Consider the following 24,835-nt stretch of genomic DNA (forward strand, 5'->3'; position numbering starts at 1 on the left):
TACAATGGGGGAAGATCTTCTCGTTCTGGTCATAACCATTTTTGGAATTTATGAATATTCAGGAAAAGCTTCCTAAATTTCTGGATATTTAGGAAAAGCTTCCTAAAATTCAAGAAAGTCTTCCTAAATATTATGAAATACTTCCTAAACATTATGAAATTCTTCCTAATTTAGAAAAATGAGTTTTTTTTTTGTTTTCTATGTTTTTCTTTTATGTATGAGCTTGGTTCTCTTGTTATAAATAATGATTGGAATAAGAAGCTTCACATAATCTTTCAACCATTGTGTTTATGAAGACTATCCTGAATTTTAATGAGACGTTCATGAATATTAATTCTTCCAAAATTTGAATGAATGTGTTCCTAAATCTCTTTTTTTTTTTGTGGGTTTTGCTTCAATGTATCAAATATTAGAAGATTAATCCATTAGCAAGGGTGATGATTTCATTTTTGCGCATGTTCTGATATTAGGATATCTAAGCTTTTTTAAAAAAATTCAAAAAATCTTTCCTTGGTTTCATACAATCCTTCCCAAATTTCATTTAGTCCTTCCTTATTTTCATATAATCCTTCTTGAAGTTCAATCACATGACATTGTTATGATGCAGAAACATAATACAAGTACCAAAAGAATCTTAAAAAAAAGATACAACATGTTATTAGTAATAAGACAACCGAGTTTCTTTTAATAAAATGTTGTATTTGGGCAAGGTTCAAATCTTATGGTAAACATGCTTAAGATTTATAATTAGGTAGCATCTAAATCTAACAACATAAAAGATAAATGCTTAACTAATGGGGAATGCTAGGCCTAACTCAACAGAATCAACCACAGTCTCATAAACACCCAAAGCAGCCTCAATTTCTTTGTTACTCGAATAACCATCAAACAGAAGGTGAAAGCATCTGGTACAAACCTCTGATCCTTCATTTCCTTCAAACATTCTATGTATCTTCCACCTTCTCAGCTTTAAACAGTCCCACAAGTGTTGAATGGTTCAATGTCATTTGCTTTCATACTTTCACTCACCTTAAAACTCTTTTTCAGATTCCCAACTTTACAATCCATCAATCAACGTGTTATATGTTATCAGGGAGGGAAAAATCTTCTTACAAGCATTTTGTCGAACAACTGTTCTGTGTCCTTCATCCTATTCGCTTCACACAACCCATCGATAAGAAACATTGTAAGCAAACACATTAGGAGAGATCCGATCATGCTTCATCTGATTAAACAATTCTAAACCCTTACCTACATCGCTCAATTTCACGACTGCTTAAATTGCTTACTCATACATGAACTTGCTTGGACAAATCAACAAAGAGAGAACGCCACGAACTATTTCGATTTGATTATGCTGGAGAAAAAGTCTGAGATTTTGTAGCTTACCATGACTTTATATGAACTTCCCCCCTGAAATTAACCAAAATCTAGTACTCGTTAGTTCCAATAAACATCGAAAAAGTAGAAGAAAAGCTTACAAGAAAATTAAACATGGCGTAGGCTTACTAGTTTCAATCGGACAAAGCAATCAGACTTAAGAATTGAATCCAGATCCGATAATGGAGAATCGAGATTCACATCCATAATCCAAAATCAAGCATGATTTGTGTTTAAAATCTGAGATTGAAGAAGTGTTGCAACGAGAGAGGAGAAGCCGGGAAGGAAAGGGAAACTTTTTAGTTTTGTGTATAAGGAAGACGATGATTGCTGCGTTTTTTATATATTTCTCTGTTTTATTATTTTTAATAATAATTCTCCAAAATATTAAGTTGTGCTAATTTTGTCATATTAAAGAGTGTGTGCTAAGTTTGGAACAAAAACTAAAACTGGTGCTATTTTTGTCAATTGTCCTTAATAATAATATTAAGTACTTTTTTCTAACTTATATACTAGGTTAGGATCCGCTCATCGAGCGGATTTTTAAAATGTCTACTAAAATAAAATTTTAAAAGAATTTATTAACACTTTTTTAATGAAATATATTTTCCTGAAATAAATATATATATATTCTTAGTTAAAGATAAGTTTTTACTTTAATACACTAATTTATCTTTTTATATTTTAAAATTATTATATAATTATTGCAATAATTTAAAGTTATATTATCAGCCACCAACTTTTTTTAAACATTCATCATTACGAATATTATTATGGAAAGTCAAACCCAAAACAAAGTAGAGAAGTAGGTAGTCAACCAAAGACCAATATTGTCAAATTTCAAAAATGTTCCGCAACTTATTCATGTTTTACATGGATTTAACCCGTCAAAACGTCATCTTATTAGAATCCATGACAATTTTACTATATGTTTTACCACTAAAAATATGTTCTTACATCCAAAAATATTTTATTGTTAACGTTTGCTCTTTATCACCACCTATAAAATTACTTGTGAAAAAATTAAACCAATTTTTGTTCATTTACTTTCAATTTGACGTAGTTCTTTTTCACCACTAAAATTTGTTTGTGACAGTTTGTATAACCACAAAATATTTCTTTAAAATTTTTTACTCAAAACATATTGCGGATATAAAAAGAAAAATATCTACATGATTATAATGAGTTTATGATCAACCCAATAAAATTTGAGAAATTAAAAGATAGTTAATTTGACATAATAAAAATAAAAATTGAAAATTATAAGCACGATGATATATAAGTCTTAGATAACTTAGAGATATAAAATATAAACTAAAAAATTATTTAAAAACTGCAACATTTAAAAAAATAAAGAAAACCCAAACATTGATATTAAATATCCTTAACTAAAGAAAAAAATTCAAAATAATATAAAACGATATTTTAAAATCATCAAGAACTTCTAATAAGAAATCAAATTTAACTAAATAATATAACTAAAATCTAAAAATATTATAACATAACTAAATTAAAATATTTTTTAAAAAAGAATAAACAAATATTGATAGTTAGTATATTGGAGGATTTTCAAAAATACCTTTTCATATAGTCTATTTTAAAAAATATCTATTTTCTATGTATAAAATAACTAAATTTTAAGCCCTAAACTCCAAATACTAAAAATTCTAAACATTAATTTAACATGTTGTAATTGTGTAAAAGGGGAATTTCTAACAAATTCTCTAGTATATTTCCTGTTTACAATAGGTTTAGAAATTTTACTTTTTAATTTTTAGTTTTTTATAATGTTTTAGTAAATTTAGAATTGACACATGTTTTTTTAAATATTTTAGTAAATTTAGAATTGACACATGTCAACATCTGATCAATATAAGTAACATGTGTCACGATCTTGTTAATTAGTAATTTTGTCATTAAAGTTTATATAATAAGATCTCTAATCTCTTCTGTGTAAATAGACCCCCTTACTTTTAGCGCTTTCATACTATGAGGAGGACGATAGAGTATTTGGATCATGAACCAAGCATGGAACAACTCTTTCACTTTTGGCCATATGTTTTTACAAGAGCTCTTGGGCGTTTATATCTTTTGTTTCTCTCTCTCACACACTGGATTGGTAAAATTTAGACTCACTGGAACCTTACAACTATACAAGAGATGTCGTCTTTGCTTTTCTTAGAGACTGCTTCTTCTATCAACTCCTTGGCTGCCGCTTGTGGATCTTTTATGCTTTTGATCACGTCCACAGCTTCTTGGTTCGTTATCACCTGTTAAATACAATACTCGTCAAACAACATTGTATTAATCAATTCCATCACGTACTATGATGATAAGATGCAAAGAGATCGATCTTAAATACCTTCCAAATTCCATCACTCGCAAAAACGATGAACTCAGTCTCATCATCGATTGTCTGGTGTGTTATGTCTGGTTCTGAGCTAAGATGTATCTTTAAGCTCTTGTCACCAAACGCCCTCGCAACCGCTAGCTGTCCATCGACTCTTGGAACATCCCCTGATACATTCAAGAATCCTCTCTATCAAAATTCCTCTTCACATCTTCTTCTTTATATATTTCTCTTAATTCAAAGACACTTACCTGGAATATTTGAAACAAAGCCACCACGGCTCTCAATTTCCTTTTGTTCTTTGCTTGGTTCATGGTCAACAGAGAGTTGATAGGCAACACCATTCTTTGACATCACTGCCCGTGAGTCTCCAACATTAGCAACCACTAGCATCTTCCCATCTATCAGAATGCCTGTCACAGCCGTTGATCCGCCTTTGCCAAGTTTAAGTGACTGCTCTAGTATCACAGCATCGGTTGATATGTATGCATTCCTTATAGCGTTTTCCGTATCAGTCCAAAAATCCTTCTGAGAAAAAAGTGAAACAGCAAAAACATTTACACAACTAGCTAGCTAGAAATTAATTGACAAAAACCAAAAAAAACAGAATCATGCCTTAAAACATGAGAGTTATAACAAATTACGTACCTCTTTGAGAATGTTATCAAAGAGATTGGTCTGCAAGTACCTGGCCACATCATGCCCCAAGTGACCGTCAAAGATAGCAAACAACCCCAAATCATGGCCGTCTACTTTCTTGAACTCAGACACAACATAGTCCTCCATTGGATGGCATGCTTTGCCTTTCACAAACTCAAAACCGTGTGCGACGTTCTTCCACATCTTGCTCTTACCTCTTCCCGTCTCAGATCCACAGAATCCAGCTTTCAGCTATCCTCACACCAAAAAAAACAACAACAAGTTAAAGAGATCCATGGTACGCATGTTGTATAATAAACACTCTGGAGTACTCTTCAAACGAAAATCACATGCATAAATCCAAAGTTCTGTTGTACCTAAATATATAATATGTCTAACCAAAAGAGCTAGCATAATAGGAAATGCACAAATATCACGAGATTAACACAAGCTTTAGTAATTAACATGTCAAATGCTTGGAAATTTGGTTCCTTAAAGCGGCTCTACGTAGAAGTTAGAACAGAGAAGCAAAAACATATATAAATAGGTTGTGAAACAGAACAAGACATATATAGAAGTAGAAGGATCAGATCACAAAATCAAGATCCTTGAGTTGACCCCCTTGAAACTTTCTCAATTAAGTACGCTATTAAAAGAAAAATAGAAAAGACTTGTTAGAGTTGAGCTGAAGCAATACCTTCATCTTATGGAGAATCTCTCTGCCTGTCATTGTGAGAAGGATTTTGTTATTTCTCTGCGTTTGTGAGATTATGTTAATGATTCAAAAGACAGACAGAGAAAGAGAGATGAAGTTTATGTAATAAATGACTTGTGAGGTTGTGTCACATGTGAACCAGCCGATGACGCTATTATCTCATTATTGGCTGCTTGCTACCTTACTTTGGTCCGCCGACGACTTTTCTTTTTTTAATTAATCCATGTTAATCAATCCAGTAAATTAAACAAATTCTCTCTTCAATGATCTGTCTATTATTTTTATTATTTGATGGATTCTCTCACGTTGCCGACAAAAAAATAAAACATTGTTTTGACATAAAAAAATGTTAGTTGGTGAAGTGATCTTAGTGCAGTGGCAGGAGGTAAGTCCATTTGTAGAAGGCACAATCACACCAGGGATCGAGTCCCGCTTCCTACGAATGTAGGAATTTGGCTAATGGGCCGGCCAGTTGTGGCCCAATGGTTGACAAAAAAAAAAAAAAAAAAAAAAAAAAAAAATGTTAGTTCGTACACAACTTCATGTCATTCAAAATATTATTGATCGGAAAAAAACAAATCAGTTTGAGCTTTTCAAACTATGTATCCGTGTTTTCTATAAAATTTAAGTTTTTTTAAAATATTATTTTATTTATAATTATGATTATTGAAAATAGCAATATTATTATAATTATTTCTGAAACTAACACGAATTTATTGATTATTCATATTTGATTTAACTTTTAATTGTAAAATATACAATTATTTGAATCATTTCTTAAAAATGATATCATAATCTTAACATCAGCTATTTAGAATTGACATCAATATTTAACATCACTTACTATAGTCGAAACAAAATATTAAAATCATTTATACTAACTGATACAAAATTAGTATCATTTTTTAAAAAACTGATACATTATAACTTCAATTATAATAATCGATACATATATTTGTCTCAACCGATGCAAATTATTTGCATCAACAAAATGTAAATCATTTATTAAAGTGATGCAGATTATTTTAGCATCATTTAAAATAAATACATTAATCATTTATTAATGTAAATCTGATGCAAAAATATAAAATAAATGATGTAATACTACACTTTTTTTTGTAATGTCTGTTTTGCTTAATTTGGTTGCTAACCGTGGCATGGGTGGAGATACAGTGAAAATGGTTTGGGGTCAGGTTCCAGAAGAGAAGAAGAGGGAAATAATGGACCAATGGAGCATCTTGAAGGCCAAAGAGGATGAAGTTTTTTTACAAAAATTAACCTTTGTCGATGACATTGTGTATCTTATTTATCAACGTTGAAAAGCATCCTATTTGCTTGTAAAAATTTGGATTTGGTTTTATGGTTTTTGTGGTCATGAATTTGTTTTGGCAATGTTCATCATGTTCATCTTCAGCCACTTAGTGTCCTTTCTAAATTGATCTCTCTCTTAACTAAGTTTAATTAATGTTCATGAATAGAAGAGTTGTATGTGGAGTTACATACGGTTTAATTAATGCGCGCTTTAACAATTAGTAAAAACATTTATCATGATAAAGTTTTTCAATCCATTATGTATGATTTAATAAGTCAATACATCTTTATCTTTTTGTACTATAATGTTAAATTTGATATTTATTTTCTTTAGTAATGATATGATTAAATTCAATTAAAGAAAAAAAATGTATTTAGAATTAAGAAATAATACACATGTAAAAAGAAGGGACATGCAATCACTTGAACTTCTTATAAACATACTAACATGAAATCTATACAAACTAAAACCAACATTTGCTTTCAAATCTTCAAAAGTGATATACAAAAAATATTTGAAACACCATTAGTTATATTGAGAAATGATGTTATATATAGAATTTTAATTTTTATGAGAGATTTGTTATATGATGGTGATTAGTAGGTGTTTGCTATTTATAGGGAAATTGTTGATAACAAATGTGTAGGTCATGTACAATTTTGAGAGTAAGTTACAAAACTAATTTGATCTGATTGTGTAATGCATTTTGTTTTGTTATATAAGAACAGTATAGTTAGTGCAATGAGTTAATTGTACAATTAAGATGTTTGAAATTAGAAAGATTAATACGCCCTCCGTTTCAAAATATAGGATGTTTTAGAGAAGTTTGTTGTTTCATAATATAGGATGTTTTCAAATTTCAATGCAACTTTTAGATTAGTTTAGTAGTTTATATTATGCATTATTGTTTCTGATTGGTTAAACTTATTAAAAGTAAAGTCTTCTTAATCTGCGTGTTTTGCTTAAAACATCCTATATTTTGAAACGGAGGGAGTATATAACTTATAAATCACCAAACTACATATTCTAATATAACTCTCTATATATATATAAAGAATAAAAATTAAAACAAATTGTTCATAACAAATTACTTATATGTTATTTATGTAGGTAATTCACATCTAAGTGTGTTAATTGATTAGTCAACCATTAACATAGTGGAGATAATGTTACCAAAATAATTTAATTTAATTATGTTTAGAATGCATATAGCTAATGTGAATTACCAAACATATAAAATAAATGATGTAATACTACACTGATGGTGGAGATAATTAAATTATGTGGAGATAATTATGTGTATGACAAAATAAAAAATAAAAATAAAAAAAAAATCTTATATGTTTGGGAGTATTCATGGGTAAATCTGTTTGAAAGAGACAGAGAGAAACAATCAGAGATCAAGCCTAATTATGTGTTCAAACAAGAAGAACACAAAAGTATAACGCAAAGAAGAAGAAGAAGCTTTCTTACCAGTGGAGACACAGAAGTATAACCCAGAAGAAGAAGCTTTCTTACGGTGGCTGAGAGAGACTTACGGTGGCGGAGACATTGAATCGATTTTGGAATTTTAGGGGGGTGTATTCAAACCATGATTTTAGAGAATTTGATGGGATTTAGAAAATTTAGAATTTTGATAGATTTTAGGGAAGTTCATATGATTTTCTGTAAAACTCTTTCAAATCCCACCTAAAACCATGAGATTTGGATTTCTGTATTTTTAACTAAACAAATCCTCCAAAATCCTCCAGAATCCTAAAAGTTATTAAAATCCTAATCCACAAAACTGTTTTGAATAACAGTGGATTTTAAAGTAGATTTTTAAATCATCAGTTCAATAACAAATGATTTTAATGGATTTTAAAGTAGATTTTTAAATAATCAATTCAATAACAGTGGATTTTAATAGACTTTTTAAAATCCATGATTGAATAACATAGAATTTGTAAATTTCACACAAATCACTTAAAATGTCAAGTTGAATACACCCCCCTTTGTTTTAGGATTGAGTTAACTATCGAGTGTCGACTAAGGGGGGTGTATTGAAACCATGATTTTAGAAAGTTTGATGGAATTTAGAAAATTTGGAATTTTGAATGATTTTAGGGAAGTTGATATGATTTATTGTAAAATTCTTTCAAATCCCACCTAAAACCATGAGATTTGGATTTCTCTATTTTTAACTAAACAAATCCCACCTAAATCCTCCAGACTCTCAAAAATCATTAAAATCCAAATCCACAAACTATTTTGAATAACCGTGGATTTTAAAGTAGATTTTTAAATCATCAGTTCAATAACAGTGGATTTTAATAGACTTTTTAAAATACATGATTGAATAACATAGTATTTATAAGTTTCACACAAATCACTTAAAAATTCAAGTTGAATACACCCCCCTAAAAGAAGAGAAACGACATCGTTTATCACATATGATTTTTTTTTTTTAAATCTCATGGGTACCCATAACCCAATAAGATAAACCCAAATAAGACTCTCTAAATTGGGTACCCGAACCATTTAAAACCCATGAAATTTTAACATAAAAATCAGATCTTCGGGTTTCTTATTTTTCATGGGTCCCGAGTACCCATCGGGTAAAAACCCATTCTTAACATCCCTACCCTCCGATTTGGGTTTTTTTTTTTTTGCATAAAAATGAAAAAGACATGCAGCGCGTGGGTCGGGATTACTCATTTGTGTCTCACTTGATTGATACACGGGCCAATATAACACACAACAACACAGAGGCCCATTTACACTATTGGGCTATATAGAATCGATCCAACAAAAACAAATTTTGAATTTCGAAACTGATTTTTGAAAAAGCTTCACTCCCTCTTCTCTCTCTCTCTCTCTCTCTCTCTCTCTCTCTCTCTCTCTCTCTCTCTCTCTTTCTCTACGACTGCAAAAAATGACAATTGGTTACAGAGACACCGCCGGTGAATCCAACACCGCCGACGACGACCCGCTCTTCCCGTGGGTTTTGTAAAATACTACTTCACCTCTCTGCTTCTCATCTAATCAATTGTGAAATTATGTGTCAAAAAGGGTTTCTGATTAACTTTTGGGATGTTGTGTGTTGTTTTGGGGTTTGTTTTCACAGGAAGATTAAAAAGGCGACGGAGGATCTCTACTCTGGTAAAACTTCCGGAGAAGATCTCGATGAGCTTCTCCATGATTGTATCTCAACTTGTTAAGCAAGATGCTCGGTACCGAAACGACCTCAGATTCCTCAAGATCTGGTTCCTCTACGTAATTAATTTACTATTAAAACCCAAATTGTTTGAGCTTTTCTTCGAATTTGTTTTTGTTTTTGTTTTTTGATTTCGCATACTTAGGGTTTGGGATAATGGGATTGTTACTTAATATCCCCGAATCGCACTAATTGGTTGAATTTTTACTTCAATTTTGGTTGGTTGGTTGGTTGGTTTTTAAAGCTTGAGGGATGTGAAGATTTCGAGAGTGTTTATAGAGAAGTTGAAGAGAAGGAGATATGCACAGGGCATGCGTTGCTCTATGAATGGTATGCTATTTTTCTTGAGGTCAAAGGATTATGGCGAAGAGCGAATTCGGTTTATCAAACTGGTCTTTCAAGGTCTCTTTCTCCTTCTTCTTGTGGCCTCTTCCTCTTGTTTTTTTTTTTTTTATAGTTTCGTGTCTTTGTGCTGATCTGTTGCTCATTTCTGCTATCTGTCTTTTGGAGAAATTGTAGGAAAGCTGAACCATTTGACAGGTTAAAAGAGGCTCACTCTTTGTTCTTACAAAGAATCTCTAAGAGGACCAAAGCACCTTCCCTTGTAAAGGTTTGTTTAACATTAACTAGTAACATTTGGTTTCTCTGCTGCACTTTGTTAGCTTTTAGTTGAGAATTAAACGGAGTTCTCTTTTATGTATCTTACCTTTTCTTTCTGGCAAATTGATGATGATGATGATGATGACCAGGCCACTGACTTGGAGACGGCTTTTGTAAATCCATGGGAAACCTCCACTGTGGACAGCTTAATTCACAAGATAAAACCCCAGCTTGTGAAATATGATGTAAGGAAAATGGAAACTTATGATATTATTTACATGATTTTCACTTTTATAGGGAGGCGTCTCCGCTGAGTGTATTTCTTTATGTTTTTGCATCAGGGGTACCATGCAAGCAACAAAGTTTTCCCCGGAAAAGCCAACCTGTCTTCTTTGAAGAATTATTCCAGAAACAATATCATTGACATAGGTATACTCTTGTCATACCAATCTAGTCTATCACCTTTGCAGGATAAATAATGTTTTCTTTCAATGTTAAAGATGCATTGTTTCATATTAGAAAAGGGCTGAGCATGTATTTCATTTGTGTAATAGGAATTGATTCCCGCTTTGTTCTGACCTGGGACAATATTTCTTCTCTGTGACAAAAGAAATGTAACAATATATGACTTGAATACATTGGTCTCTTTCTGTTTGCTAGGTGGAAGGAAGTACCAGATCAAGGGCTGTGCTGGTAAAGGTTCTTTTGCTCAAGTGTTCAAAGCATACATTGACAGCAATCCTGATGAAGTAGTTGCTCTAAAGGTAGACCCTTCAAGTTTTTTCAAATACAGTATGATGCAAAATGGAACAATTGGCAGATAGCTCACATCACATATTGCATATACTACTTTCTCACAGGTACAAAAACCACCTTTTCCTTGGGAATTTCACATGTATCGCCAACTTGATTGCAGGATCCCAGAGAGCCAAGTATGTCCTTTTCCATTAATATTACCAGGTCACAGGTGTTTCACACCGTACTAATTGCTCTCATACTATGTTTTAGAGATCAAGTTTTGGATTGGCTCAGAGAGTGCAAGTGTATTCGGACTACAGTATACTTGTCTGCGATTATCTATCACATGGGACACTCCACGTAGGTTTCTGTGGACTCTTACGGACTGAATATACAAAACGGAAACATAATTCCCTGTTTAATTTACCTTCTTTTTGTGGTTTAAGGATGTCATAAACTCATATCTCGTTGTTGGCAAGTCCATGGAAGAAGTTTTGTGCATGTATTACACAATAGAAATGCTGTACATGCTAGAAACTTTGCACAGTGTTGGAATCATTCATGGTGATTTCAAGCCAGACAATCTGCTGATCCGATATCCTACGTAAGCTTATTCCGTTCCAATAGTGCTGATTAGATTGTAGATTAGACTTTTTGATCATGAAGCCATGTACTTGTATGTTTACGATCGTGGCAGAGACTGAGATACCTCACGAATTACTTGCAGAGAAAACCTAACTGAGACAGACTTCCATGAGAAAACAGGTTCTTCGAGCAATCAGGTATATCCCTTATGCGACCACTAGTTTTGATTTTTGTGCGTTATGTCCAGAATCTGATCCAATTTATCATTTCTGTCTCAGGGTCTCTGTCTTGTTGACTGGGGTAGAGGAATAGACTTGAGACTGTTTCCTAGAACCACTGAGTTTACAGGAGATTGTCGTACCTCAGGCTTCCGTTGCATGGAGATGAAGGAGAAAAAACCTTGGAAGTTCCAGGCAAGTCTTTTAAATCACACTGTTTCAGCAAGAATTATGTCTTTGCGTGATTAGACTTTAAACCATTCGAGGTCTCATGTGTTATATAGGTGGACACTTATGGACTCTGTGCAATCGTCCACTTGATGCTGCACAACACCTACATAAAGATCGATAAGAAACAATCGCTGGACGGTGGCCACATTAATCTGCCAAGAACTTCATTTAAAAGGTCTCAAAAATCAAAGAACATTGCTTATTTTGTCTTTCAGATAAAAAAAACATTACTGTGGTATAAAGATTTGGTATTCAGTTCACTAAGTTGTTTGCTCAGATACTGGAACGTGGATATGTGGAAGGAACTGTTCACGAAGCTGCTCAACAGAGAGACATGTGAAGATGACACAGAGACACTGAGGAATCTGAGAAAGTCAATGGAAGAGTATATATGCGCGGATCCTAAGCTCATGAAGAAGCTCAACGAGTTACTCTCCAAACAACGTGTCTCTTTATGCTCTTCGTAATCATCTTCACGCAGTAATTAAAGAGTCTCTGTATAGTGGGTAGTCTGTTAGTGAGAAAGAAAGAAAGAAACATTCAGAGACTTTGTTTGCCTCTCAAATTATTGAATGTATCTATCTAACACATCTATATTTCCTACTTTGTATTCTAAAATAGTCTGGGGTGATTTATTAAGGAGTAAATTAAGTTTCAAGTGCAAGTGATGGGGGATTTAAGAAAACATCCAAGGGATGTAAGTTTTAGAGTCATTCTTGACTTGTTGATTATAGTCGTCTGCTAGTGTTAAAGAAGATAGACTCTGGCGTTGCTAGAAAGTTTGAGTCAAAAATAATCTCTATTTATGTTGAAAGAATGACCAAATGATTAAAGAGACTTATTACACAATTCATACAAATGTCTACTCAGCCAGATTCTATCTATGCTCTGATTTCATCTAATATCTTTCCAAGGCCTGTCTGAAACCAAACAAGGAGCCAAAGCCTGGAACATCAATATTCGAGCAGCTTGTACCTACAACTAATGTGGGTGCAGTTCGTTAATAATAGCCAATTCTTAGGGAACCGAAGCTTAAGCTGGAGGAAGTGGGCGACGACATGTTGGGCACTCCATCTTTATATCCATCCATCTCTGTAAGCATCCCGAGTGGAATATATGCTCGCACGGCGTTACCATGCAATCATTAATACGTTGTCTGAGATCAATCGTGGCCATGCAGATTACGCAGTCCCTGCTTCGGTTTACATCATGATCGAATCTTCTGTAGTAGCTGTATTTCTCAGGTAGCATCTGCCAAATCAGAAGTAAACACATCAACTCTTGCCTGTAAAGACAATTTATTTTACTATCGATCTAAAAAAGAAGGCATCAGAAGAACCAACAAACCTTCCGAGGGACAAAGCAACGAGACCCGAAATAATGCTGAAGAAGAAGAAGAGCAGCTTGAGACCCAACGAATGCGCACAGGCCTACACACCAGGCCTTGCTGGGCCCTACACGCATGAAGTTCTTCGGGCATCCAAAAACATACAAGGGTATAGCAAGTCGTGTAACAGTCATCCCCATGATATAATAAGGGTGCAGAGACTTTCGAGAATCACGAACAACATTTGCAACTATCTGGGGAATCCAAAATGAATACATGAGTAGGAGGATCGGCCGCATGTAGTTGTGGAACTCGTACATTACCAATATGCCTCCAAGAAGGATTCCATCTGTTGAGAATCATTACGATGAGAGATACATCAAACATCTGTGAGCCTTTACTTTGATGAACAAACACAAAAGAAATCAAATACTCACAGAAACGGCTGTACAGAAAGGAGAGCTCACGCCTCATTGTTTCCCAGCCCTCACCACTGGTTGAAGGCCGGGTTGCTTTCCATATGGACAGAAGATATCTCATCTCAAATATCGAAAACACTACAAATTTGAAGAACGCAGCCGTTGCAAAAGCGTTAAAAAGGGATTCTGCATAAGAATAAAATGGAGTGGTTCAGAAAAGCATGACATGACATGGTCAAGACTCAAGAATGAGCATTTCTCAATCTTTCCTGTGAAAACCCACAAATTTGCTTACACAGACTATGAAATGCTATGAAGATTACCATCTATACTATACAAAGAGGAAACACAAGTGTGAGATTATTTTTAAAAATACATACCAACTAAAATCCCAGCTGTGAGATGTAAAAGGCATAAATAAGAATCCATGATGGCTTGTTGCCCGATCATTACTATAGAGACCTTTGCAGCACCCTTGCATACATACAAGAAGAGTTATTCCAAAGTTAGCATCCAGTCTCTTCTAAAAAAACAAATCAGATTAACAAAAAAGCAAGAATCTTACGGATTGTGTGTTACTGTGCTCCATTTGTCGGATCAACAAAAGAACCTGTAGGAAGGAGACCTAAGTACAATAACAAGTTAAGGAATTCGCTAAAAAGTGTGTCCATGTTATGATGGAATGGAAAGAGGTTAGAAAAAAGGATACAAAAGTGACCATCAATGTATAGTTCACAGCTTTGTTATAATAGACTTCAACGTTTACGGAGGTCGCATTCAGCGACAAGGGAGAAAAACAATCTTTGTCATCATCTACTGCAGGACTTTCCATCAATCCGTCGATATGATAATGATCTTTGTCCCCCCCATCTACCAAAATAAGTAAAAGTCAAGACTAAATTAAACTAAGAAGGCAAGAACTGAGCTAGCATCATCACTTCAACCTCAAATGTTAGAAGACAAAAGAAGGCATACATACTGTTTTCACTAGAAACGGTTTGGGAAATTTGAGCTGCTATTTCGATATTGCAGTGCTTCTCCATCTCATATATTGGAGCTGTGAATACAACACAAATGAAGGTCAAATGTAGCACAAGTGTAACATATATGGAAACAAATCCAGATCCTACTCACAAGTTTTCTTTTTCAATATTCTGTCTCTTGGAGATTCTTGAAACACTTGGGAGGAAAAAATTCCAAGCTGTCCAGACAGAAGGAAAGTTGACTCTAATAAGCTCTCCAAACGTTTTAACGCATCGAATAAAGGTAACGAAGAATCAGAAAAAACGATCCATAATCTTGCCGCAAAGTGGATCACATCATGAATTACCAGGTGATAGGGGTTGGAGAGAAGATAATCGTCTTCTAGTCCTGAATCACCCTTCTTTCCGCTGATGAATCATTAAACACTTACAGAACTTAACTAGAGAACCCTCCCAATACTGGATCTTTAAAAAGCAATAAGTAAATCAATAATCTTAGGTATACCTGTTAGCAACAAGACGGAGCTGTCTAAAGGGCCAAATATATACACCTTCCACTTTAATTTGGGCACCACCCACATTGTGTTCATTGTCAAACACATCATGGAAAACAACTGCACCCTGTTCCGCAATAAAAGTTAACAACCAAGTTCTGATTTTGCAAAGTTCTTTTTTTTTTTAAGATAAGCAGACTATAAATAAAGAGCTATTGACCTGAACATAATGTACACCAGTTATTTTTGTTGGACTTGTGACTAATTCAATGACAGAGTTACCGCTTTCTTTTCTGAAATCTGGGAACTTTGAAGAGCTATTTACAGTATCTAGAAACTTCCAGGTGCCTGAAACAGACATCACGGAAAATCAATGAGCTTCAACATCATCCATCCATCAGCATAGAATATGACGCAGAAGCAAAATGAAGGATGCAAATGTCACAAAAAACCTCTATATGTTCCTGTTATATTCCAAGCAGAAAAAGGTCCTGCTCCGCCTTTTTCTTTTTTGCCAAAGAGCCACTGCAAAAGATCACAAAAACAATCTCTCAGCCTTGAAACCCTTCCAGTCTCAGCCTCAAATACACAATTTCCTAAAACTGCAGTCTTATTTCCCATCCTAGATTCTGAGCTATCATAAGTTCACCTATTGCAACAGCTCTTCTCTCTCTCTCTCTCTCTCTCTCTCTCTCTCTCTCTCTAGTCTCTCCATAAATAAGGTAATCAAGTCAACGAGCACATTGAACAGAAAATGAATCACGGATACAAAATCAAGGAACATTGAAAAGCAAATGGAATCATCAATCAAATCAACACAAACCTCATCGCCCCAGGATCGAGCTGTCTCCCTAATGGGTCTCAGTCCATGAGCTTGTTGCAGCAAAACGGCAAACCAAATCGAAAAGCAGAGGAACCCTAATCCCCAAACCCCAAGCTTCCTCATATCACAACCCCAAAATCACAATGCCGACGATTCATCAAAGACATAAAAAGGAAGAGATCAATAAAAAGAAGGGAGGTTGCTTCAAGTGAAGTCAAACAACAAAGAAACGAAGAATCAAATCGGCTGAACAGAGAGAGAAAGTGAGAGCCCAACAAACAAACTGCCCAATACAAAGATTATATATTGTCGTCGTCTGCACCAAACACCACAACTAGAAGAGATTATGACAGAGAAACAAACTCTTGCAATTGTTCTGCTAACTTGTGGTATCAATCAATCAATCATCATAGAACAGCAAATTGACTTTGAAATAATGGTGGTTCTTTCCTATTGAGTAGATTCTCTCTGTATCGATTCCTCGTTTTTGGGTGAAATGAAAGTTGAAAACTTTTTATGTTTGGAGAGAAGAAAAAGATGGAAAGGAGTTTCCTTTGTAAAAAGTTTCACTCTTTGAAGATGGATGATCTCTCTGCAGAAGAATTGCTCTCTCTCTCTCTCTTTTTTTCTCAAGTCCCCCAAAACATTATAATAACTAGGTTAGAGCCGCGCGTGATACTTTTTGTAACTATTTTTTAGATATACTGAATTATTGAAAATATGATTTTTTTTGTTTTGAATTGGATTAATTGTAAAAACTATGGTTTATACAATGATAAGATACAAAATGCACTAACAAACTAAAAATAGAAATCTTAAAGTCAAATCTAGGATAGCTTATAAATGTTTACATTTAATTTTAGCAGAATTAATTGTATAAATAGTCTTATTAACCCTAATGTATGTTTTGTTTTATTTTCTTTATTTTTTGCGTGGAAGATATATTAGCGTAGTTTGAATTTGTGGTGTACTTTTTTGTAGTTTTTACAAATTTAATCACATAACTTTTATATAGTGTTTTTTTATTGTTAGAAAAGTTATTAATTGTCAAATTACATAGATATATTTTTACTTTAGTTTGGTTTTATTGTGATAGATTTGGAAGCTTTATTATTTTTGGGTGAGGTTGCAGGTAAGCTCATGGCAGTTGGTGAGCTTTCAAGAGATGAAAGATGGTGTTATATAGTGTTTGAGGTTGCAGGTAATTTTAGGTTTCTTTATTAAAACTGATATTAGTTTTTGTAGAAATTTGAGTCATGTGTTAGTGTTTCTCCACCATTGTTCATTCTGGCTTGAGCAGTTCATTTTAAAAAATCTAAGTTATTTACTGGAACACAAACTCTTTCATTGATTATTCTCGATTTATTGATTAAATACCACTCTTGATTTTGATAGTGAATGTCCTTTTGATATTCCATTTCCTTATTAGCAGTAGATATGTTGGGCCCTTACTTATTAAACATATGGAAGTTAGACTTGAGGACTACATGCCCATTAATTTTTGGCTAGAGTAATAAACAAAATCGAAAACAACAAGTAATTTCACTATGGTATGAATGCAGGGTATTACCTAAAAGATGTCATCCTTGGATTTTTTTTTTCTTTTGGTGAGAATCAAGATACGGACGGCGAGAATCAACGGGAGCATGAGCTAAAACTCACGTTGAGACAGAGTCATTAACCAAATTTGAGTTAGTTAGTGGATTATGACCCAGTTAGAGGTATATGCCCCATCATATGTTTCGGTCGGTTCTGAATTGAACCGATTAAGTAGTTAGGTTTAAAATGATTTGTTTTTTTTTTTTTCCTTTTGAAATGTTTGGTTCGGTTCACATAAACTATATGGTAGTCAAAGTGAAACCGATTTTTTTTTATCTTGATTGTAATTTTAGTTTATATACGATGACTTTGGTACATAATATTTCGCTTAACAAATTTTGGTTTAGACAAATAATTGCTCTACAATCATATAAGACATGGTGTTCCCTCAAAATGTCACTTGATGCCAAACAACTTAATCAAAAATGCTAAGCACACATTGGTTTGATGTCAAAATGCCACTTGATGCCAAACAATTTCTTCAAAAATGCTTGGCAAACATTTGTTTGATGTAATAATGATTTTAAACAATATGATTTATTACATATTATATTTCTACTAAAAAAAATTATCCAAAAAATATATCTCGCTATATGATATATTAGCGTAGTTTGAATTTGTGGTGTACTTTTTTGTAGTTTTTACAAATTTAATCACATAGCTTTTATATAGTGTTTTTTTATTGTTAGAAAAGTTATTAATTGTCAAATTACATAGACATATTTTTACTTTAGTTTGGTTTTGTGTATTATTTTAATATTATTATATTTATGTTGAATAGCATATGGATTAGGTTAATTGTCAAAGTAATTTTTAAGTTGTAGATGGTTGATTAGTTTTCACTGATTATAAACTATAATATAAAATCTTCAATTGTGGAACTTAAATATTGTTCAATTTGTCATTAGTTGGTATTTTTATATATAAAATCAGTATCAACGTTAATTTCAAATTTTATTTTATTTTATTTATTTTTTGTTGGAGATATATTAGTGTAGGTTGATTTTATGGTGTATTACTTTTGTAGTTTATAAAAATTTAATCACCTAAATTTTATATAGTTTTTTTTGTTGTTAGCGAAATTATTTTTGTAGTTTTTGTTTTCTTTCAGTGTATAAGTAGTCTTTTAGCATTTTCTTTTCACTATATAAATTTAATCTAAATATATATATATAATTCATATATTTTAACCCTGATTTTGCAAATTCAAATTAATTGGAATTATATATAATTTCTTTATTGTATAAATTATCAAAAACATTCATTACACATAACATACATAATCTAGATTACATGCATTAAAATAACTAATCTTCATAAAATGAGTTGTTAAGTAGAGAATAATCTTTGAAGGTTTTGGTTGGAGCATTTCCTGAAGGCCTGAAGGTGTCTCTGATTTTAAAACAATCTCTATTATTGTCTCTTCGATTTTTTCCAGTCTCTCTTTCATCTCCATTAGCTCATTGTGAGACTTTTTTTTTTGGAATGTTCTTTTTTCTTTTAATATTGTTTTAATTAATTAAAATTTAGCTTACAAGGCTTTAAAAGTCCAACATAACCATAGGCCCAAAAAAGCAAAGGATTGGTCGAACACCATCCTAACCGAACAAGAAAACAGCAGACCCTGCGAATACAACCGAACAGAAAGAAGGAAGTAATATAATAATACAAGGAGGTGAAATAGAGCTAATACTCTGGTTGGAACACTTCAAACCAAGTATGGAGGAGAGGGGGGCGCCATGATTGCGTGGGACGAGTAGACATCCCAAGAGAGTTGATCCGAGCTCTGATTACCATCTTGATAATCTGGGCCGATGAAGTAAAGGAAGAGGAATGCACACAGAGATTTCGTTCTTTCCAAATAAAATACACTGTTGCGTCTTATTCTAACGGCTTTTTATTCAGCTTCTACTTTCTCTTTCTTTTCTTCTTCTTTCCTTTTCTTCTCTCCATGTTTCTGAGAATATCATGAGGCATATGTTCAGAAGATATAAGAACCATAGTCATAATAAACAATGGTGGAAAAACACTAACACATGACTCAAAAATCTGCTAAAACTAATATCAGATTTTATTAACGAAATCTGAAATTACATGCAACCTCAAACACTATATAACACCATCTTCCATTAGTTGAAAGCACTATCTAACACCATCTTCCAACTGTCGAAATCTCACCAACTGCCATGAGCTTACCTGCAACCATTCAGCCAACAAACAGAAAAACATAAGCATAAAAAGATTAGAACAAGCCATTTGGTCTCCTTGACAAGAAGCTTGAGGTAGACATCAACGGACTTAGGAGCAGTACAAAAACACATCCATTTCACGTGTTTTTTCAAAATCTTTTCTTCTAAACCATTATGAAAAACAAATCTACTAAGAAGTGAAACTTACGCATCGACAAGGTGAAGGAGCTTTAAGTATAGTTGTTCATCCCGAAGACGATTGAATTTTGAAACTGTGGAGTCCATGGATCTCATATCAACTATGTATCTTGTATGCAAATGACTAACCACTAATGAATCCGAGTGACCGCGTCGTTTCTTCGCACAATCGATTTCAACATTTTTCTGGTACTCGATTTTTCATCGGCTTATGCCCAACAAAAGTTCATCCCAAAATCAGACTTCCAATAGAAACAAAATTTGAAGTCTCCATCCCTACCGTGAAACTAACATTGAATCATACCGACTTATACATTTGTAAACACTAATTTGTTCCTGGCTAAAGATAGGATGTACGAAGAATCTGAAGAAATTCAAAATCAGAGAGTGAAATCATAAGATTGAGAAGGTGATTAGACTTACCGAAGATACCAGCGGTGTAGAAATGAGAACGAAGATCATACCACCGAAAGGCCAAGCGATCCTTAGAATCCCGATGGAAGCACACATGCTCGGTGACCTCTTCACACCCATAACTGTCAAAACAGTGATGTACAGGAACCAAAACGTAGCAACAAACTTAGCGATTCCAATTTTTCAAATCCAAAATTGAGTGAGAGGAGTAATCGATTGAAAAATCGGGAAAAATGTTCGCAAGTCACACAAATCGGATTGGAAAAGTATCGTGAACAGATTAGAAGGAGAATTTTGATTTTGGTTATTGCAGTGGGATTAAAAGCTCTCTCTTTGGTTTTAGGTTTTGTTGTGTCCACCTACACAAAGAAAAAGCTGATCTGTATTATTTGTTATAATTTTATTGGCAAATGATTTTAACCGATGTATCAATACAAGGTTGAAAGTTGAGGCTGAGGTGTCAAGCCTGGAGATAAACGCATTCTGTTTTTATAGTATTGACTAGGATAGTTTTGTTATAACTATTCTGATTAATGTTGTTTGTAATCTGAATTCTGTTTTGTTTTTTTTAATGTCTTTTTATTATTATTATTATTCCTTTTGGTAATGGAATTGTATAATATAATGTTGTTTTTATATTTTAGGATGTATTGGAGATCCTTGTTTTTAGTTTTGTTGTTTTGTAATTATTTTGGCCAAAAGAGCTGAGAAGTATGTATTTGATAATATTAGTACAGTATTAGACTATTTAACAGGAGATGAACACTCTGGTAATCAAATGCCAAAAGAGCTACATTATACTCCTTAGAGTTTTTTCTCAGAAAAATCCTTTAAATGAAATTTTCTTTTTACTCTTCCAGTCCGTCCATCATCACTGTAAGTGAAATCATCATTTGAGGTGTGGCATTGGGTCCGACAGCTTCTGCTGCCTTTCCACCTCCTGGGACTCATGGGAAACAACAAATCATCAAAACCATAAGAGTCAGAAGTGTAAAACTCAGACTCAGGCCTATAATTGGATTTGTTTCTCCAATTCTTCTGCCTTCCACGTCTATCTCTCTTACTCATACCATGAGAATCCATATTTCTGTCAAACATAATATTTATCAGTCGCCCAACCTTCAAAAACAAAAAAAATTATTCGAAGAGTCCGTAAAAAATCTAAGAATATACCAAAACTAATGCATATAGACTTAGCAGAAATCAGTGAAAGAAGAAACACTCATGTGACATTCATACCACTGTACTTCGTTGAATCTACTGAAAGTTCTCGTCTAACTAAGATGAAATAAACATAGAGATGACGACATTGCCAACCGATCCAAACATTATGATCTCATAAGCATAACACATCAGCTTTTTCATTTAAGTGAATATCTTTCATGCATCACAATAAAGTATCTCAGCCACATATCAGTAACATGATGTTCCTTAAGCTTTTTGACTCGACCAGTCAACCTTATGCACAAAGTTATTAGCACGGAGAGAGAACAAAAGCTGGAAGAGGTAAGTTTAAAAGTGTACCATGTGTATCTAACAAGAAAATATTTGTTTTGGCCGGTAACCAAATCCATCTCTTAAACCCACACAACAACGACGTGTCAATTCAAATCACCGGAGAATTTAGTAACAAAGCCAGCGCATATAGTCTCCATACAACAACCGATCTAAAACAGCACAAACAAAGAGATGATCATTCAAAAATAAATTCAGAAATGCCTCCAGACATATAGACTTAATTAGACTGTGTAGTAGACATAAACATATGAGCACAAAAAGTGGACTATAAAGCAAACTGTGTATTTATTAACACCCAATCTAACCAAGAAGGTGAATATGTTTTAACTTTTACCAGATAATGTACGACTCTGGAATTTAAAAGCAGCGTAAAACTAAATCCAAGTTATCTAAGGCCTAGGACAAGGGCTACAAGCAACCGAGCATAACAATCTTGAGAAGCTAAAACCTACTATGACACAGATTCTTGAGGGATATCAGATATGAACGTTATACCTATCCCCCTACATTCTTGATTTAAAGAACATAGAAACAACACTAACATTACTTGGCAGCTGCAATGCAACAAGCTAAAATTTTCCTAATGTTCCATCATTTTATCCACTTGTCGATTTATTTCTTAGTGGCTTTCACAAGCTTCTTGGTACTAACAACAACTTCATCAATAAAAGAATTTTATCTTTCAAAAAAAAAAAAAAGATTGTATTGGTTTTATTGAATTTACCTTTGACTATGAAATTTGCAGAAGCACAGACATGAGTACAGCTAGATTCGACTTAGCTTTATCATCAAAGCTCATACAACCTATGCACAAATCACTGTTATAAAGTAATCATACCTGGAAAGCACTATCTAAGCCCACAAAAGCACTACCTAAAAAGCAATCAAGTTTGTAATCAGAAGGGGAGTTAAATTAATAAGCGAGAATTAGGACGAGGAGGTAGAAGAAGAATAAGAAGAAGAAGAAGAAGGAAAAGAAGAGAGTAGTAATATAATTATGTTACCTGGAAACGCAAAAAAAAAAGAAAGAAGAAATCCATCATCCCGGATACTTGGCCACTGCGATGAGAAAAGTATCATAGAAGAAACAGTTAGAGCAGTAAGGTATAATGAAAATTTTGCAGCAGCAGACAAGTGAGAGAGACGTGAAAGTTGTGCAGCAGCAGAGACATTCAAACATAAACAAGATTGAGGACGCATATGAGCTAAAAGGATATTCTGCAACATTAGACTCAAAGGAACATAGTAAATACAGAGCAATAATGTATACTGCCACTGCAAAACCTACACAGAAATGATGTAATCAGAATCTTAATTCAACTAAAAGGGTTTCATAAGAAAGTAAATGCTTAAGAGAAGATGTAGACACCAATGTTTAATATCTATCTTTATATATGTTAACTTGTAAAGTGTATGTTTTGAAGTCTAAAAGCATAAGAAAGTGTTGAACACGGCAAGGAAAAAGGAATGGACCACAAATTGAATTGAAATCAAAACCAGTGATGGATAAAATAGAGCTGATGCGAACCTCGACGATGTCCTATTGTGACAAAGGCAGAGAATTGCTCCACCGTACTTACTCAATCGCCGAGTTAATATCCATACCACTGTTTTCGGACCAGCTTCACAAAACCAAATTGCGAGTTAGAAGAAATTGTAACCTAAATTCATCATGAAACAAAAGAAACAATCAATTTCAACCCAACAGAAACAACCAATATTAACCCAACAGTAAGCAAAATTCAAACCGAGAAGACAAAATTTAACCAAAATCGAAACCAGTGATACATCAAACTGAGCTGAGACGAACCACTACGAAGCTGTAAGTGATAATCCACCATCGTCGGATCCATCATCATCGTTGCTAATTATGGTAGAGAAGAAGAAGAAAAGGTGAGATACAGATATTGGTGGATAAATAGTCCGATCAAATAGAGATGGGTGTGGAAAAAGGTGGAACTTTAAAAGAGGGATAGAGGAAAAGGCTCGGAGGAGTAGAGAGTACCAGGGTCTCTGACAGTGCCATGGACGAAGTAATCCCTAGAGAGGAGAAGATCGACGACCCACGAACCCAGAAAACCTCCGGCACCGGTAACACAAACCTTCTCTTTCTGCACAGCAACCATTTTCGATCTCTCGATACTACCGAGAGGAGAGCAGAGTCTTATTTAAAATCGACCGACGGAGATGGTTTTTGATTTTTCTTCTTCTGTAATATCACAACGATGAAGAAAAGAAATCGAGTAGTAGATTAAACGCTCCCGTTTTCCATTTGCTTTCTCCACATAAGGAAAAAAAAAATAACATGTATTAATTGTTATAATTTTATAGGTTGTTGATTTTTACTGAAGTATCAACACCTGCTTCAATACAGAAGTTGATGGAAAACAACACATTGTGTTTTTATTGTATTGATTTTAAAAATAAATTGATAACTAAACTGAGATTTATATGCAAATGTCAACTGTATAAATAATTTTATTATATACCGTCATAAAAAAAATCATTATATATTTTATTAAAACAAATAATACGGAGTATAATTATATACATGTTTTCTCATCTATAATTTTTACCAAAAGAACATAAAAAAGGATTGGAAAAATGTAAATTTGATGAATTTATGCTGAAATTAAAAACAGATATTCAGAAAAGTGAATATTCTTTTGAGTTATACTTTGTGTTTATTTTGTTTCAGAAACTGATATATCAAAATCATACTGTTGTAATTTTAATTTTTTTGCAGCTAGTAAAACTTTAAAAAATATATATTTAATACATTTATTTGAGTCTCTAGAAGAAAAAAGTAATAAAAAAAATTGGTATGTGCGACAAAATAGGAAGACCAACTAGAAACCTTGGCGAAAAAGATAACGACGACGATTTACCCTAAAAATCCACAAACAT

General features: G+C 33.4%; 4 protein-coding genes and 2 long non-coding RNA genes across 19 annotated transcripts; 2 read left to right on the forward strand and 4 right to left on the reverse strand.

Moving 5' to 3' along the window:
- Nucleotides 1-3,389: 3,389 nt before the first annotated feature.
- On the reverse strand, nt 3,390-5,316 carry PIA1 (PP2C induced by AVRRPM1). Of its 2 annotated transcripts, none has more exons than XM_087488920.1 (5): nt 5,067-5,316; nt 4,379-4,621; nt 3,982-4,258; nt 3,743-3,897; nt 3,390-3,650 (listed from the first exon to the last, which is right to left on the reverse strand). In XM_087488920.1, exons 1-5 carry the CDS (start codon nt 5,097-5,099, stop codon nt 3,513-3,515), a joined length of 846 nt encoding a protein of 281 aa, XP_087345046.1. In that variant the 5' UTR covers nt 5,100-5,316; the 3' UTR covers nt 3,390-3,512. The 2 variants fall into 2 exon arrangements, with proteins under 2 accessions (XP_087345046.1, XP_087345047.1); XM_087488921.1 differs by having other exon boundaries at nt 3,982-4,255; nt 5,067-5,227.
- A 3,908-nt stretch (nt 5,317-9,224) lies between these two features.
- Nucleotides 9,225-12,628, forward strand: LOC104747792 (mitotic checkpoint serine/threonine-protein kinase BUB1). Its single transcript, XM_010469484.3, is given in 15 exon segments — nt 9,225-9,384; nt 9,503-9,590; nt 9,592-9,651; nt 9,837-9,994; nt 10,112-10,202; nt 10,342-10,437; nt 10,534-10,621; nt 10,853-10,956; nt 11,053-11,124; nt 11,201-11,290; nt 11,377-11,534; nt 11,658-11,712; nt 11,794-11,928; nt 12,018-12,139; nt 12,242-12,628. Coding segments are annotated over 15 exon segments (1,581 nt in total). The 5' UTR covers nt 9,225-9,310; the 3' UTR covers nt 12,432-12,628.
- A 116-nt stretch (nt 12,629-12,744) lies between these two features.
- On the reverse strand, nt 12,745-16,684 carry LOC147927438 (transmembrane E3 ubiquitin-protein ligase FLY2-like). The gene is made up of 13 exons (XM_087489125.1): nt 16,011-16,684; nt 15,640-15,712; nt 15,408-15,535; nt 15,199-15,314; nt 15,041-15,101; nt 14,845-14,911; nt 14,690-14,767; nt 14,420-14,580; nt 14,276-14,335; nt 14,091-14,184; nt 13,729-13,896; nt 13,312-13,640; nt 12,745-13,215 (listed from the first exon to the last, which is right to left on the reverse strand). The coding sequence occupies exons 1-13, from the start codon at nt 16,131-16,133 to the stop codon at nt 12,997-12,999; spliced, it is 1,677 nt and encodes a 558-aa protein (XP_087345251.1). The 5' UTR covers nt 16,134-16,684; the 3' UTR covers nt 12,745-12,996.
- Nucleotides 16,685-17,106: 422 nt separating this feature from the next.
- LOC147927439 (uncharacterized) lies at nt 17,107-17,978 on the forward strand. Its single transcript, XR_015582576.1, has 2 exons — nt 17,107-17,211; nt 17,573-17,978. It is a non-coding gene; the product is annotated as an uncharacterized LOC147927439 (long non-coding RNA).
- Nucleotides 17,979-19,081: 1,103 nt separating this feature from the next.
- LOC104747790 (uncharacterized) lies at nt 19,082-20,775 on the reverse strand. Of its 4 annotated transcripts, none has more exons than XR_015581501.1 (4): nt 20,420-20,775; nt 20,007-20,204; nt 19,711-19,805; nt 19,082-19,566 (listed from the first exon to the last, which is right to left on the reverse strand). It is a non-coding gene; the product is annotated as an uncharacterized LOC104747790 (long non-coding RNA). The 4 variants fall into 4 exon arrangements; XR_015581500.1 differs by having other exon boundaries at nt 20,007-20,272; XR_015581502.1 differs by having other exon boundaries at nt 19,704-19,805; nt 20,007-20,272.
- Nucleotides 20,776-21,115: 340 nt separating this feature from the next.
- Nucleotides 21,116-24,215, reverse strand: LOC104747789 (dihydroflavonol 4-reductase). 10 transcript variants are annotated; one of them, XR_761244.3, is made up of 7 exons: nt 23,934-24,213; nt 23,739-23,792; nt 23,457-23,589; nt 22,933-22,987; nt 22,653-22,801; nt 21,935-22,077; nt 21,116-21,529 (listed from the first exon to the last, which is right to left on the reverse strand). XR_761244.3 is itself a non-coding variant. In XM_087489127.1 (7 exons), exons 1-5 carry the CDS (start codon nt 24,052-24,054, stop codon nt 22,781-22,783), a joined length of 345 nt encoding a protein of 114 aa, XP_087345253.1. In that variant the 5' UTR covers nt 24,055-24,215; the 3' UTR covers nt 21,116-21,497; nt 21,935-22,077; nt 22,653-22,780. The 10 variants fall into 10 exon arrangements, 4 of the variants coding, with proteins under 4 accessions (XP_087345253.1, XP_087345254.1, XP_087345255.1 ...); XR_761243.3 differs by having other exon boundaries at nt 21,116-21,497; nt 23,696-23,792; XR_761242.3 differs by having other exon boundaries at nt 21,116-21,497; nt 23,934-24,191.
- Nucleotides 24,216-24,835: the final 620 nt, after the last annotated feature.

This window comes from Camelina sativa, chromosome 15, assembly GCF_030686135.1.
Source record: "Camelina sativa cultivar CO46 ecotype springtype chromosome 15, ASM3068613v1".
Classification (NCBI taxonomy): domain Eukaryota; kingdom Viridiplantae; phylum Streptophyta; class Magnoliopsida; order Brassicales; family Brassicaceae; genus Camelina; species Camelina sativa.